Below are 12,937 nucleotides of genomic sequence, written 5' to 3' on the forward strand. Positions count from 1 at the left end.
GTAACTTCGATCTTTCGCATGGTGAATATCCAGCGCCCAAACGCTGTGTTAGTTGAAGACACTGTCCTTTCCCATCGTGTGGTCTTGGCGCTGGTTTGAAGATCACTTGACTGTGCACACAAAGCTGATTTGGGGGCTTTCTGTTCTGTTCCATCAGTCTTTGTGTCTGTCTTTACGCCAGCACCTGTTTTGGTTACCGCAGCATTTATGTTTTCAATGCAGGAAGTGTGAGGCCTCCAACTTTGTTCTTGTTTTTCCAGATTTGGCAGGGGCCGCGGGTGGCGCAATTCAGGCAATTTGAGATTCCATATGAATTTTATGATGTTTTTTTTTTCTATTTCTGAGAAAAAAGCCATTGGGACTTTAAGAGAAATTGTATTGAATAGCTTTGGGTGGTGTGGACACTTTAGCAATATTAAGTTTTCCAATGTACAAACATATAATGTCTTTCTAGTTACTTGTGTCTTTAAAAAAGGTTTTTTTCAACATTTATTTACTTTTGAGAGACAGAGACAGAGCACAAGCAGGGGAGGGGCAGAGAGAGAGGGAGACACAGACTCTGAAACAGGCTCCAGGCTCTGAGCGGTCAGCACAGAGCCCGACGCGGGGCTCGAACTCACAGACTGTGAGGTCATGACTTGAGCTGAAATTGGACACTTAACCGGCTGAGCCAGCCAGCCGCTCCTATTTGTGTCTTATTTAGTTTCTTTTAACAATGTTTTGTTGTTTTCAGTGTATAGGTCTTTCACATCCTTGGTTAAGTTTACTCCTAAGCATCTTATTTTTTCAGGCCATTGTAAATGGGATTGTTGTCTTAATTTCCTTCTTGGATTGTTCATTGTCAGTGTATATAAATGAAACTGATTTTTGTGAGTTGATTTTGTATCCCAAAACTTTGCTGAGTTTGATTACTAGTTATAACAGTTTTTTTTTTGGTGGGGGGAGGAATCTTTAGGATTTTCTGCCTATAAGATCATGTCATCTGTGAACAAAGATAATTTTATTTCTTCCTTTACAATTTGGAAACCTTATATTCCTTTTTCTTGCCTAATTGCTCTGTCTAGAACTTCCAGTGATAAGATTGAGCAAACTTGCCTTGTTCCTGATCTTCAAGTTTTTCATTGTTGAGTATGATGCTCATTGTGGGCTTTATATAGTTTTGTTTCTTAAATATAGGATTCTGATTCAAAATAATGACTTTGAAATCTACAATTTGGGCAGATACTAGCAGGCATTTGAAATCACAGTCCAGGATTGCCAACTGACAACAGGTCTGCGTATGAATTTTCTAGCTGTGGGTTTACAGAGACATATGGGAGAGCCCATACCTATCCTATGAGCTATATTAGGTTTCAAGTGATTGACAAAGCGTCTCCCACCTGTGTGCCTGTAAGTCCTTTGCTGCCACAGATACTCCTTTAAAACCAGCCCTGGCGGGGCACCTGGCCGACTCAGTGGGGTTAAGCGTCCGACTTCAGCTCAGGTCACGATCTCATGGCTCGTGGGTTCGAGTCCCGCATCAGGCTCTGTGCTGACAGCTCGGAGCCTGGAGCTTGCTTCAGATTCTGCGTCTCCCCCCCCCCCCGCCCCCTTCTCTCTCTGCTCCTCCCCTGCTCGTTTTCTGTCTCTCTTTCAAAAATAAACATTAAACATTTTTTAAATAAATAAAAGCATCCCTGGCAGTTTACACCTGTAAGTTTAGTGGGCTGGCTACTCGCGTGGACGGGAGACATTTTTCTTGGGTCTGTTGAGGCAGAAGAATTTGGAGAAAGAATAATCACCACTTTCCTTGTAGCCACGAGGGGGCTTTAGAGACCCCAGTGTCTGAGTTGAGAGGTCTTTTCCCTCTAGACTCGAATGAGAGGCAGTAGAAGGAAAAGACACCAGGATAGAAAATAACAATGCCCTGAGGAGTCTTGGAATGCTGTTCCATGTACAAAATTCAGACACTCCGCAAGGAAGGACCTGGGAACTGCAGCTACCAGAGATGAAGAGCTAACACCTTAGGACCAAGGAGGATCGTGTTGCATGTGTGAGCTGTGCTGTGGTTTTTGAGTGATAAGCTGACTAGGATGCAGGAAGGGAGCGAAACTTCGTTCGTTTGTTTACCATGTGCTTCCTGAGCCAGAAAAAGTGTGAGTAAGGCATCCGCTGAGTAGACACCAGGGAATACTGACGAAAGAAGACATGCCCACACTAGGACGTAGTCCTAGCCATAGGAGATGGCTATGGACGGTGCACCCTGCTGACGACTTAGGAATTCCTCCTCAGCATTTCCTTTCTCCTCAGTATTGATCCCTAAGCAAATAGTCACCTTCCTTAGCTCATCAACTGCTACTATTACGGGCCCTAAAGTGCTTCCTTACCACCCCACATCTTTCTTCTCGACCCTAGTTCTCATTCGGGTCCACCAACCTTCTGGTAACCGTGACTTGCGCGTGGGTGTGAGGAAAAAAAGCACCAGGCAGACAGACGGACAGACCCCAAGACCCAGAGCCAGAGAGAGAATTCACAAAGCCTTAAACACAGCTGCAGAATTAAAACAAAACTGTCAAAAGGACAGAGTGTTCCAGCTGACTTGACTTCCTGTTGATAAGTCTCTGAAGAGGAGGGGTGAGGTCTGGAGTTCTAGAATTGTGGTGGAGGGAGAGCTGGGGGGCTGTCCAGGGTGCGGGTGGACACTTTCCCAGGCATGGTCACTCAGGAGTTGGGCTCCCATCCGTGAGGCCGTTAACTCTCACTTCCTGAGGCTGACCATGGTCAGAGGAGGCTTTCAGCTGCTGATGTGCTCGACCTACAGAAAACAGGATGTTAGGTTTCAGATCTGATTAAGCCACGAGATGCAAATTCCTCCCCCACCCTACCCCCACCCTGCTCCCTATGACTGCCACCCACACCATTCCCCTTTCAGCGGCAGTGATGCATTCTTCTCCCTGCAGGTTTCCATCGGGGGCTGCCTGCCTCCTTTGCTGATCACCAGCTGGGCTGTGTAGGGTCACATCTAATGCCTAATCCTTTTTCATTTCGGATTTATGGTCATTTATATGATGAGCTCCTCACTACATCCATGCGTGACTGATGAGAATGATCCTCAAATAAGGAAGTAACTTTACCTTTTAGGAAGCACACACATGGTAGATACGGTCCCGGGGTCCCCAGCCCTTGGCGTGGCCCCTCTGCCCTCCGTCACTACAGGTGGGTGGTCATCCCCTCTCCCTGCTCACCCCGTGTCTTTCTCTTTGTTGCTGCCTACAATTCCCATCGTGTGCAGAAACGAACAAAAAAAGACAAATTAGAAGCAACTGTGCCCAAGGTCAACAAGCTTCCAAAGGCACATGTCATCTATTTTGCAGAAGCAAATACCAAGTGTAAAGCACTCCCAGAACAAAACTCTGGGAGCAGCCGCCCGCAGAAGGAGGCCAGGATAAACTTAATGCCCACTCGAAGGGCTAATGTGTGCCCTGTGGTGGCAGAAACTGTAGACCTGAGAAGGACCGTCCATGCTGGCATGTGACAAGCCTCATGTCCCTTCCGCCCCTCCTCAGTCTCCTGGTTCGCGCACAGGGTTTTTCGACCCAGAGCCCCTCCATCCCCATCTCCACCAAGCACGAGGTCAGCTTCCTCTTCCTCTTGCCTCGGGGCCTTCCTCAGGACCTATGATTCAAGCATTCATGCGTCTACTCTTTACTGCCTTCTCAGATAAATGACACCCTTATAAGATGGGGACCCTGCGTGGGCCTCACAGGGCCGAATGGTATTGGGCACACCAAGTCTGAAATGCTCTCCCAGGTCAGGATGCAGAAAAAGGGCACGAAGAGATATGCGTGTAGGAAATATAATAATGACGTACTCCAGAACCAGGCAGCCAGAGAAAAGGCTTCGGCACTAAAAGTTGCGAGGTTATTCAGTAGGATTGAGCGCAAGTGAAGAGAAGGTCAAATCCTTGATTATTCCAGAAAAACCCCATAGTTTCCATGCATGAAACTTATGCATTATTCAAATGAGGGTAACTTAAAACTAGTTTCCAAAATGAAGAAACACTGCTCAAGAGAATGAAATTTAATCAGAATTGAGCTATGAAATCCCTATCTCCCCCCCCCACCATTTTTTTTTTTGGCATGTGCAAGCCAAAAAATGCAGAATTGAATCTGAACTTAGAATATTCAAGAAGTGCTGAATAGAGTACAAATCAGGAGAAATATGACAAAGATGTATCTTTCCTCCAAGGTGAGACTGTAGCCAAGCAGAGAACTTTATAAGAAGTAGGTAGAAATCATAAGCAGACGGCTTGGAATGCGGAGATGTCCATGGGCTTGGGCTGCGAAGGAAGCTACACGGCCTACCTAGACTGCCCCTGGGGACAGTCCTTTCTTCGTGACAAGCTATAGCTGCTGTTCCCATTACTACTATGTCAGCAACGACCCGGCATTTATCACACTGACATTCACTGGCAACTATGTTAAACATTTCACGTGTATGAACTCATTCACTCCTGACAGCTGTGGCAAATTTTGTTATTATCCCCATTTTACAGATGGAGAGACAGAGGGGCAAAATGGTTACATAACTTGATCAAGGTCACGGGAGGACCCAGGAAGTCTGGCTTCTACGCTGATCTTTGTAAATCTCTGTGCTATCCTCTATGTTACTACACTTTGTGTTTTTGTTGCATTTTTAGGTGAATGTTCAAGAGGTGGATTACCAAATGGATTAGCTACTTCCTTTGCATGGAGCCAGTGTCCACTCATTCATCCAACAGAGTCTTTACTCACCGAACTTGAATCTGGCATCGATCATAGAATTTTAACCAAGACAGAATGGAATGTGCCTTCATTAAGCTTCAAGTTCTGTGAGAGTATAAAGAAAGGAAACAGGCAATTAGAAAGCAACCTTCACAACGGCAGAAACAGCACAGGCAGGAGGTGCGAGTGGGAAGCACGACTCTGGGGGGCGGGGGGGGGGAGTCCGGAGTAGGGGGGGGCAGGATGTCAGGCCCTTCTCCCTGGGGGAAGCCTAACTGAGAACTGAGAGACGGATTTGGGCGAAGCAAGAAACTGTGTTGCCGGCTGAGAAAAGAGCTCTTTCAGAGACTGGAAAGCAGTTCAGGACACACCTCCGGGGTGGAGGGCAGTGTAGATTCTCTGCGGAGAAGTGGCCTTTTCCTTGTCAGGAAAGGGTGTGAGTCACACGTTTTGGAAAGGTGGCTGTCAGTAGAGTGGAAGCTGCGTGTGCGGAGATGGTGAGTCGGGACAACACTTAGGAGACGAGCCAGGACATCTCAGCCAGATGAAAACCGGCAGTGATGTGACGGGGGGGGGGGGGGGGGGGGGGGGGGGGGAAGGGGGGACGTTTCGGAGCCCAAATTGTAGCACCTGGTTCGTAGAAGGAAGGAACAATCAAGAATGACTCCCAGGTTTCTGTCCCGAGCAAATGAATAGTGAGGCCACCACAAGAGGAAAAGGGGCACGAACAGGCGGGGCCGTAGGTTTTTAGGAGATTTTTGCAAACGCATGCTTTGCTGGGGTTGAAAAATGAGCACGTGTGTGCAGACAGCTTTCACCTTCATTCTTTGCCTGGGGATGAGTGGCAGGCAGGACTTGGCTCTTCTTTCTCATAACCTGTTCTACTTCGTTAGTGCAGAATCATTGCAGATACTTATTTTAAGGCCGTGTGGGTAACCGCCAGCTTTGGACAAGCCCCTGCCCAATCCAAGATACCGATTCGTAGGAGTAAACAAACGCCTTTACCAGCAAAACAGCCTCAGCACTTACCGTTACTAACAATATCCTAAAAGAAATTGTGAGATGCAATTATTCTAGAAAAACATACTTTTAATTCTGTACGTATCACCCACTTTTCTTTCTAGAAGAAATCCGTCCTTTTTCTTTGTAAGAATAAGGAAAGGGGCACCTGGGTGGCTCAGTCGGTTAAGCATCCGACTTCAGCTCAGGTCATGATCTCGTGGTCCATGAGTTCAAGCCCCATGTCAGGCTCTTTGCTGACAGCCCAGAGCCTGGAGCTGCTTCAGATTCTGTGTCTCCCTCTCTCTCTGCACCTCCCTCACTCATGCTGTCTCTCTCTGACTCTCAAAAATAAATGTTAAAAAATAAAAATAAATAAGGAAATAATAGAGGATTATCTATACCTGCTGCCCAAGACTCAGATAGGAATTAAGACACTTCAAATTCTGACAGTGATTAATCTCATTTATTCAATCTAATTTTTTTCTTCTCCAATAGGTATTAGCCAGGTTTCCTACCTTTTTTTTGGCCTCCTTTTCTCCCATCTCTGTTTATCTCTGCACGTGTGTGTTTCTCCCTCTGCCCGTACATGCCAGTCTCTTTCTCCACATCTCTGCCGAACATTTTTTGAGGAACCCCTTTCCCTGTGCTGGTATATATGCCTGATTTTGTCGTCTTCTTCTAAGTTTGTGTCTACCTGAATCACCCGCTTTTTTTTCAAAGCTCCTCGCGGCTTTCTAATTCACAGTAGGCGGGGAGGCTGGCTCTCAGGCCCTCTGCAGGAGGCGCTCCAAGGCTGAGAAGGTTTGCGTTTCCTTGTAGACCTGTGTAATTTCATTCCGAACACGGAGTCGGCCTCGGAAGAAGGCCGCGATCTTCTGGGGCCTCCAGGCTACCCACTTTGGGATTTTGTCAGTGCTGCTCTTGGCCTTGGTGTTGGGACCGGTGTCCTTGCCCGGCTGCCGCTGCCCCATCCTAGGAAGTCCCCGATGGGCTTTCTCTCAGCTTGGGGCACCCAGCCCCTCCCCAGGTGCAGCCGAGCGCAGTGCAGTCTCTATCAGTACCTACAGCCTTCCCTCAGCCTGGTTTGGCTCTTTGATTTCTTCTTCTTCTTCTCCTTTTATTCCGAGTACTCCCTTGCTTTAATATTACCACACACACAGAAAACAGGACTTGTTCCAACAGCCAAAGCGATGTGCATTCCCCTCTTGCAGTGTTGGGGAAACCGAACCCGGCAGAGCAGGAGCACACGTCTTCCAGGGCTACATGGCTGTCACGTGTCTGCAGACGCCAGGGGTAGCTCTGTCTGAGAGCTGAGAGCTCGTAAGTAACACGGAGACAAGGCTCCTCCTGTCCTAAGGGCGGCTAGTGAGTGCTCGGGCAGTCCCTCTCAGAGTCCTCAGTGGATTTGGGTCTGGGGTGCACTTCCACCCTGAGGGCACCGTGGGTTTCTTCTAAGGGTGCAACTCCGCAGTAGATCATGGGACATTTGGGCGTGTGTCTCTGCGCGACTTGGGGGGGAGGGGGCGGCGGAGGGTGAGTTTGCAGATGAGTGCGCAGAAGTTTCGCGTCTGGTTCTAGAAGCCGTGTTTTCCTAGGAGTGTGTGTGTCTGTCTGCCTGTGTGTGTGTCAGTGTGTGAAGTAAGATGAAGAAAAAGAGATCGATTTCTTTTTTGTAATCCTCCAAAATCACGAAGATGCACGCGGTTACCGCAACCACACAAAGGTATTTGCAGAAAGAGAGACTTGGCTCATCTCCCCCTTCCTGTCTCCATCCTCTGTCATGTCAGGGGACTAGGTGTTCTCTACCTGTTGTCTATCGCCAGCGCGGGGGACAGCAGACCCCTGGCCCCCCAGTGGACATCTGGGGTGGGGGTGGAGGGGGGTGGAACAGACGGTGGAGAGGCTGGATAGGGAGTCCGTTGAAATCAAGGAAATGGGACGGCTCAATTCTTCCCCCACCACCATGTTTCTTCACTTCTTTAGTTTGAAATAATTTTAAACATTGAGAAAAGCTGTAAGATTAATATAAAGACCCCACGTATCCTTCACCCAGGATTCCTTACAGTTTTGCTAATAATAATTTCTGTCTTTTTTTTAGCTTTACTGAGGTATAATCGACTAATAACACCAGAAGATACTCTACGTGTACGTTGCTGTGATTTGATGCAGGTATAGACGATGACCCTTTAATGGACTTTATAGTATAGTCAAAGGAGCCAACCCAGAAAGACACATGGAGCTAGTGATCACGGGACTCCCATCCCCTTCAGCCGAGGCCCGATGCCCACGCTTCCTTTGACTGCCCTTGGAGGTTACGGACCTGTCACTTTGAGGAATGGCTTCCTATGTAGCTTCTGCTTCGTTTCCCCATGATTAGATTTGCTCTATGCACTTTGGGCAAGACCACCACAGAAGCAACGGTATGTTCCTATTGTAGCTCCTCAGGTAGCATGTGACGTCAATTTGTCCCCTTGTTGGTCATGTTTACGTTGATCACTTGATTCAGATGGTGTCTGTTAGGTTTGTTCCCTGTAAAGGTACTTTCTCCCCTTTGTAATTAATGAGTCATTTGTAGGGGAGATCTTTTAAAATCATGTAAAATCCCATTCCTCATCTCATTTCTACCCACTAGATTTAACACCCAATAGTGTTTCTCACCTGAAATTATAACTATGATGATTATATGGCAGTTTTCTTTAAAACTTTGTTTTACATTTGTTCACTGGTACTGTGCGGTAAGAACTTTCTCTTCTCCCACTTACTTATTCACTTGTTTGTTTACAGCCGTTTGGACCATGAACTTCTTTTATTTTTTTCAAGTTTATTTATTTGGAGAAAGAGAGAGAAAACGAGAGTGGGGGGAAGGGGAGAGAGAGAATCCCAAGCAGGCTCTGTGTTCAGCACAGAACCCGATACGGGGCTCTGACTCACCACCCTGAGATTGTGACCTGAGCCAATACCAAGAGTCGGACGCTTAACCGACTGAGCCACCCAAGCCCCCCAGGACTCAGGAACTTCTATTTTATTTCATGGGTTATACTTCATTGCTATCATCGTTTCTTTCACCCTCATAGTATCCCCAAATTATCCTGATGTTACCAGTGGAACCTGCTGCGAGCAGGCTTCTGTGTTCTTTCAACGTCTCTCTGTCACTCATTGAGAACTTCCATATTTTCTGTCAAAACAAGAAGTTCCAGGCTCATCTTGTTCTCTATCTGCCCCAGCCCTGTCATCAGCCATCTTCTCCAAGGAGCCCCTATTCCTTTAGTGGAGGATGGTATTTAGGCACCAAGACCCGGGCTCTGCGTGGATTGATTGCTACTGGGGTGTCACAGCTCCCAGGCGCTCTCAGTGGCTCAAACTAAGAAATCTGTGCATGTGTGTATACGCGTTGCTATGTACCGCTACCTGCACACTGAAAACCATGACTTCACACCAATGCCTCCCATTCCAATCCAGCACTGGAGCTCATTCTAGTCCAGTCTAGTTCATTCTAGCCCCCCACGCCACCCCTTGCATAACTGTACCTCCCTTCACCATCAGTGAGAAACTTGGCTCCCACTGGCCTCGATACATCAACTGATTTGCTCAATTTCCTTGTGTAGCCAATCTCCTGACCCCCCAAGGCCAGTCAAAAGCCTTCCTCATGAGGTCTCCGGTCCTTGCTGACTGTTCTCCACACACTTCAGCATCTTCCCTGTGGCTCCATTGCTACCCCACTGCCTTCCTCCATTTCCCTTTCACACATGAAATACAGCCGCCGTCTTCCTCTGGGAAACCCTCCATTGCCATCCCACAAGCACATAAAAACCCTAAGTCTTCATGCTTTCATTTGAATCTTTTCAACTCTGTTCCTCAACGATAATCACGGCAGAATGAGTTGTTTTATTTTTGCCACATTCCCTGAATTTGGGGCAAAGTATATATATATATTTTTTTAAGTTAATTATTTGCAGTCATGAAAGAATATTTGTTTTGTTTCTCGCTCTTAATTTTTTAAAAGTTTTATTTATTTAAGTAATCTCTACACCCAACATGGGGCTCGAACTCATGACCGGAGATCAAGCGTCACATGCTCTTCCAACTGAGCCAACCAGGTGCCCCTTCTTGCTCTTCATTTTAAAAATGGACCATCAGTTGGGGCGCCTGGGTGGCTCAATCGGTTAAGCATCCGACTTTGGCTCAGGTCATGATCTCACGGTCCGTGGGTTCAAGCCCCACGTCGGGCTCTGTACTGACAGCTCAGAACCTGGAGCCTGTTTCAGATTCTGTGTCTCCGTCTCTCTTTGACCGTCCTCTGCTCACGCTGTCTTTCTCTCTCAGACATAAATAAAACATTAAAAAAAAAATTTTAATGGACCATCAGCAGCATGGTGTGGGCACTTACTGGGAGCTGATTGACTGAGCTCTTGACAATTCTGCTCGAAAACTAAGCACTGCCTAACTTCTCATGGTCTTCAATGATCTTTTCTCTCATTGGAGATCTATCTATGGAAAAAGCTTTGTCTTTGATGTAACGACAAAGACTCTACTAATTTGCTTCATTCATTCGTTTATCCGCTCATTCACCACGTAGCCACTGAGGGCCGGCCATGTGTACGGCTGCTCTGCTCGTGGTGACGCGGGCCCCCGCCCTGGCTGCGCTGCTCTTCATTCCCCACCGCCTTTATTTACTGCTTGGCTGCCTCAGACTGCAAGGCTGTGTGAAGGGACGTGGGAGGAAGTAAAGGAAGTGAGTCCCAACGAGACAGCCAGCCCCCCAGAGAGGGAGGGGAACCACCCCCTCAGAGCCACTTTCCCTTCCCCTTAGGCTGGGCAGGGCAGCCAGTCACAATCCCAGGTGACCCAGCAAAAACAGTGTTTACCGGCTGGGCTCTCTCCACTCTGGCTTCTGGGGATCTTCCGGAGGGGCAGGAGGGGGACGGAAGGGGGCACCCCTCCCCCCCGCACCTACTCACTGAAACTGGGCTGGGGGCTGTTCCTCCCCTCCACGCCCCTCTCCCCATCTCCATGCCTGCCTCCAGGGCAGGTCTCTGCCTGGGGCCCGAAGCTGGAGCAGCTTTCCACCCTGCAGATCTTGAGATCATGGCCAAGGCCAAGCTTGTCTGCAGCGTGAGGCGTGGATCCTCGCTGGGCAAGGGGAGGCCCGAGCAGGGCGTGGGGCGCAGCTGCAAGTTACCTTGGGTGACTGAGATGTTATCTGGGCCTAACGGTTTCCTATGTGTAGGCACTTCCGTCCTCCTGTATTTGAAGCCAGAAGCCTGTGCCGGGGCAGCCCCTTAGCTCCCTTTCTGAGTCGAAGAGGAGGACTGCAAGATGGAGGCGGAGAGAGAAAGGCGTCATGTGTCAGGGTTAGAAGACATGGTAGGTAAGACACCATGTTCCCATCACCAGCTCGGCCCCGCTCCTTTAAAAGGAAGAAAAGAAAACAATCATAGTCACAAGTATGCACTGCAAGCTACCAGGAAATTTCCTTTCCTGCTGACGATCCTGCCCTCGAGTTCGCACCTCTGTAGCTGTGTGGCTGAAATGGAGAGGGGACTCACCATTAATTCCTAGGGGCAGGGGGCCCTTTCATTGGGCCCCAGAAGGCCCTGTTCTGGTAAGAGAAATATCTGGTCCCTACCGACTTGAGCTTGTACACAAAGTGAAGCATTGTAAAAGTAGCTACTCTTCTCACAGTGACGACTAAACCGTACAGATTGAGGAAACCGGGGATCAGAGAGGTTAAGTGACTCGTCAGAGGAAACCCAGCAAGAAAGTAGCCAAGCTAGAATACAACCCTCAATCTGTTTCTGAATTCAAGGTCTTGCCCCCGATGTTCCGTTCAGTTGGATGAACTAGAAAATGCTTTGGCATTAGGGCTGTTAGTGTTTTTATTTATTTATTTATTTTAAAAAATTTTTTAATGTTTTATTTCTAGGAGAGAGAGAGACAGCGTGAGCAGGGGAGGGTCAGAGAGAGAGGGAGACACAGACTGAAACAGGCTCCAGGCTCTGAGCTGGCAGTCAGCACAGAGCCCGATGCGGGGCTGGAACCCACGGAACCGTGAGATCATGACCTAAGAGAAAGTCGGATGCTTAACCGACTAAGCCACCCAGGCGCCCCAGGGCTGTTAGTGTTTTTAGAAAGTCAGCTTTAGAAGGTTCTGTGAGAGGAAGGTGGTCATGTTTCGAAGGCTGCCCCCGGAACCAGCAATGGAAGGGCCTGACAGACCCCGGGGGGGTGCCGGGATGTAGAGCAGAATCAGGGCAGCACTTAGTGTCAGCTAACTCTCAATTTGTTTCCTTTATGGGATTTTCCACATATCTCCCGTCACAGGGCCCCCTGTGGCCCCCTGAAGAGGGCCTTCCCAACGGGGTGCCCCGGGCGAGGCTTGGGCGTGGGGGCGGGGCAGGCCAATGCCACAGAACAGGGGGCCTCGGTCCCTGCCCGCCAATTCCTTTCCACTCACAATCCTTGCCCGGTGCCCCCTCTTCTCTGTCCTGGGAGGAGGGATCCAGAAGGGACACCTAAGGCTGCGGCCAGTACACAGGCGACTGCAGATCCCAGGGCCCACGTCCCTCCCTTGCAGCCTCCTCTTCTTCCAGCCCCTTCGCTGCCCAGAGGCCTGGGACAGCGCGGGGGGGGGGGGGGGGGGGGGCGCTGGGCCGGGTCTTCTGGGAATCGGATGTTCAGGATCTTGCCCTTTATTCTATTTAATAGGCACGGCGAAGAGGCCCTTTAGCGAGCAGCTTGGGGGAGCTGAAATTCCCACAGAATCCAGTGCATCCGCAAGTCCGGGGGAAGAAAAAGATTTCCCGTTACAGGGAACCTGAAAATCTTTGCTTGGATTTCTCACCCTCCCTCCCCACCCCCCACCCCGCCCCCTCCCCATACACAGAGGAGAGATGGATAGATTGATAGCGGCTTCCTGAAAATGTGACGATGCACGTGGAAAGGGAAAGACATGGATACACGAAAGGGGGTCCTGCCGGTTCCTCCCTGAGCCTTGGAACAGCTCCGTGCGTGCGGGGCCCTGAGGAGCACGGACGCCTCTACAGCGCTGTCGTGGGACGCCAGGAAACGCAGGTAGGACATGAATGCAATAATTAAAAGAAGAAGAAAGCAATAAGGATGCACCTAAAAGAAACAGAAAAACGCGGAGAGGAAAGGAATAAGAGAGCAAATTTAACTTTTAGGGGCAGAAACTA

General features: G+C 48.9%; 1 protein-coding gene across 1 annotated transcript in view; it reads left to right on the top strand.

The window, feature by feature from the left end:
- Positions 1–12,639: 12,639 nt before the first annotated feature.
- Positions 12,640–12,937, top strand: part of RCSD1 (RCSD domain containing 1) — a 69,111-nt gene continuing 68,813 nt past the window's right edge. Inside the window, exon 1 of the mRNA XM_039241886.1 lies at positions 12,640–12,815. Coding sequence (XP_039097817.1) covers positions 12,672–12,815 — 144 coding nt within the window. The 5' untranslated portion in view covers positions 12,640–12,671. The remainder of the gene's footprint in view (positions 12,816–12,937) is intronic.

Source organism: Hyaena hyaena, unplaced genomic scaffold (genome assembly GCF_003009895.1).
Source record: "Hyaena hyaena isolate Hyena2069 unplaced genomic scaffold, ASM300989v1 scaffold_201, whole genome shotgun sequence".
Classification (NCBI taxonomy): Eukaryota; Metazoa; Chordata; class Mammalia; order Carnivora; family Hyaenidae; genus Hyaena; species Hyaena hyaena.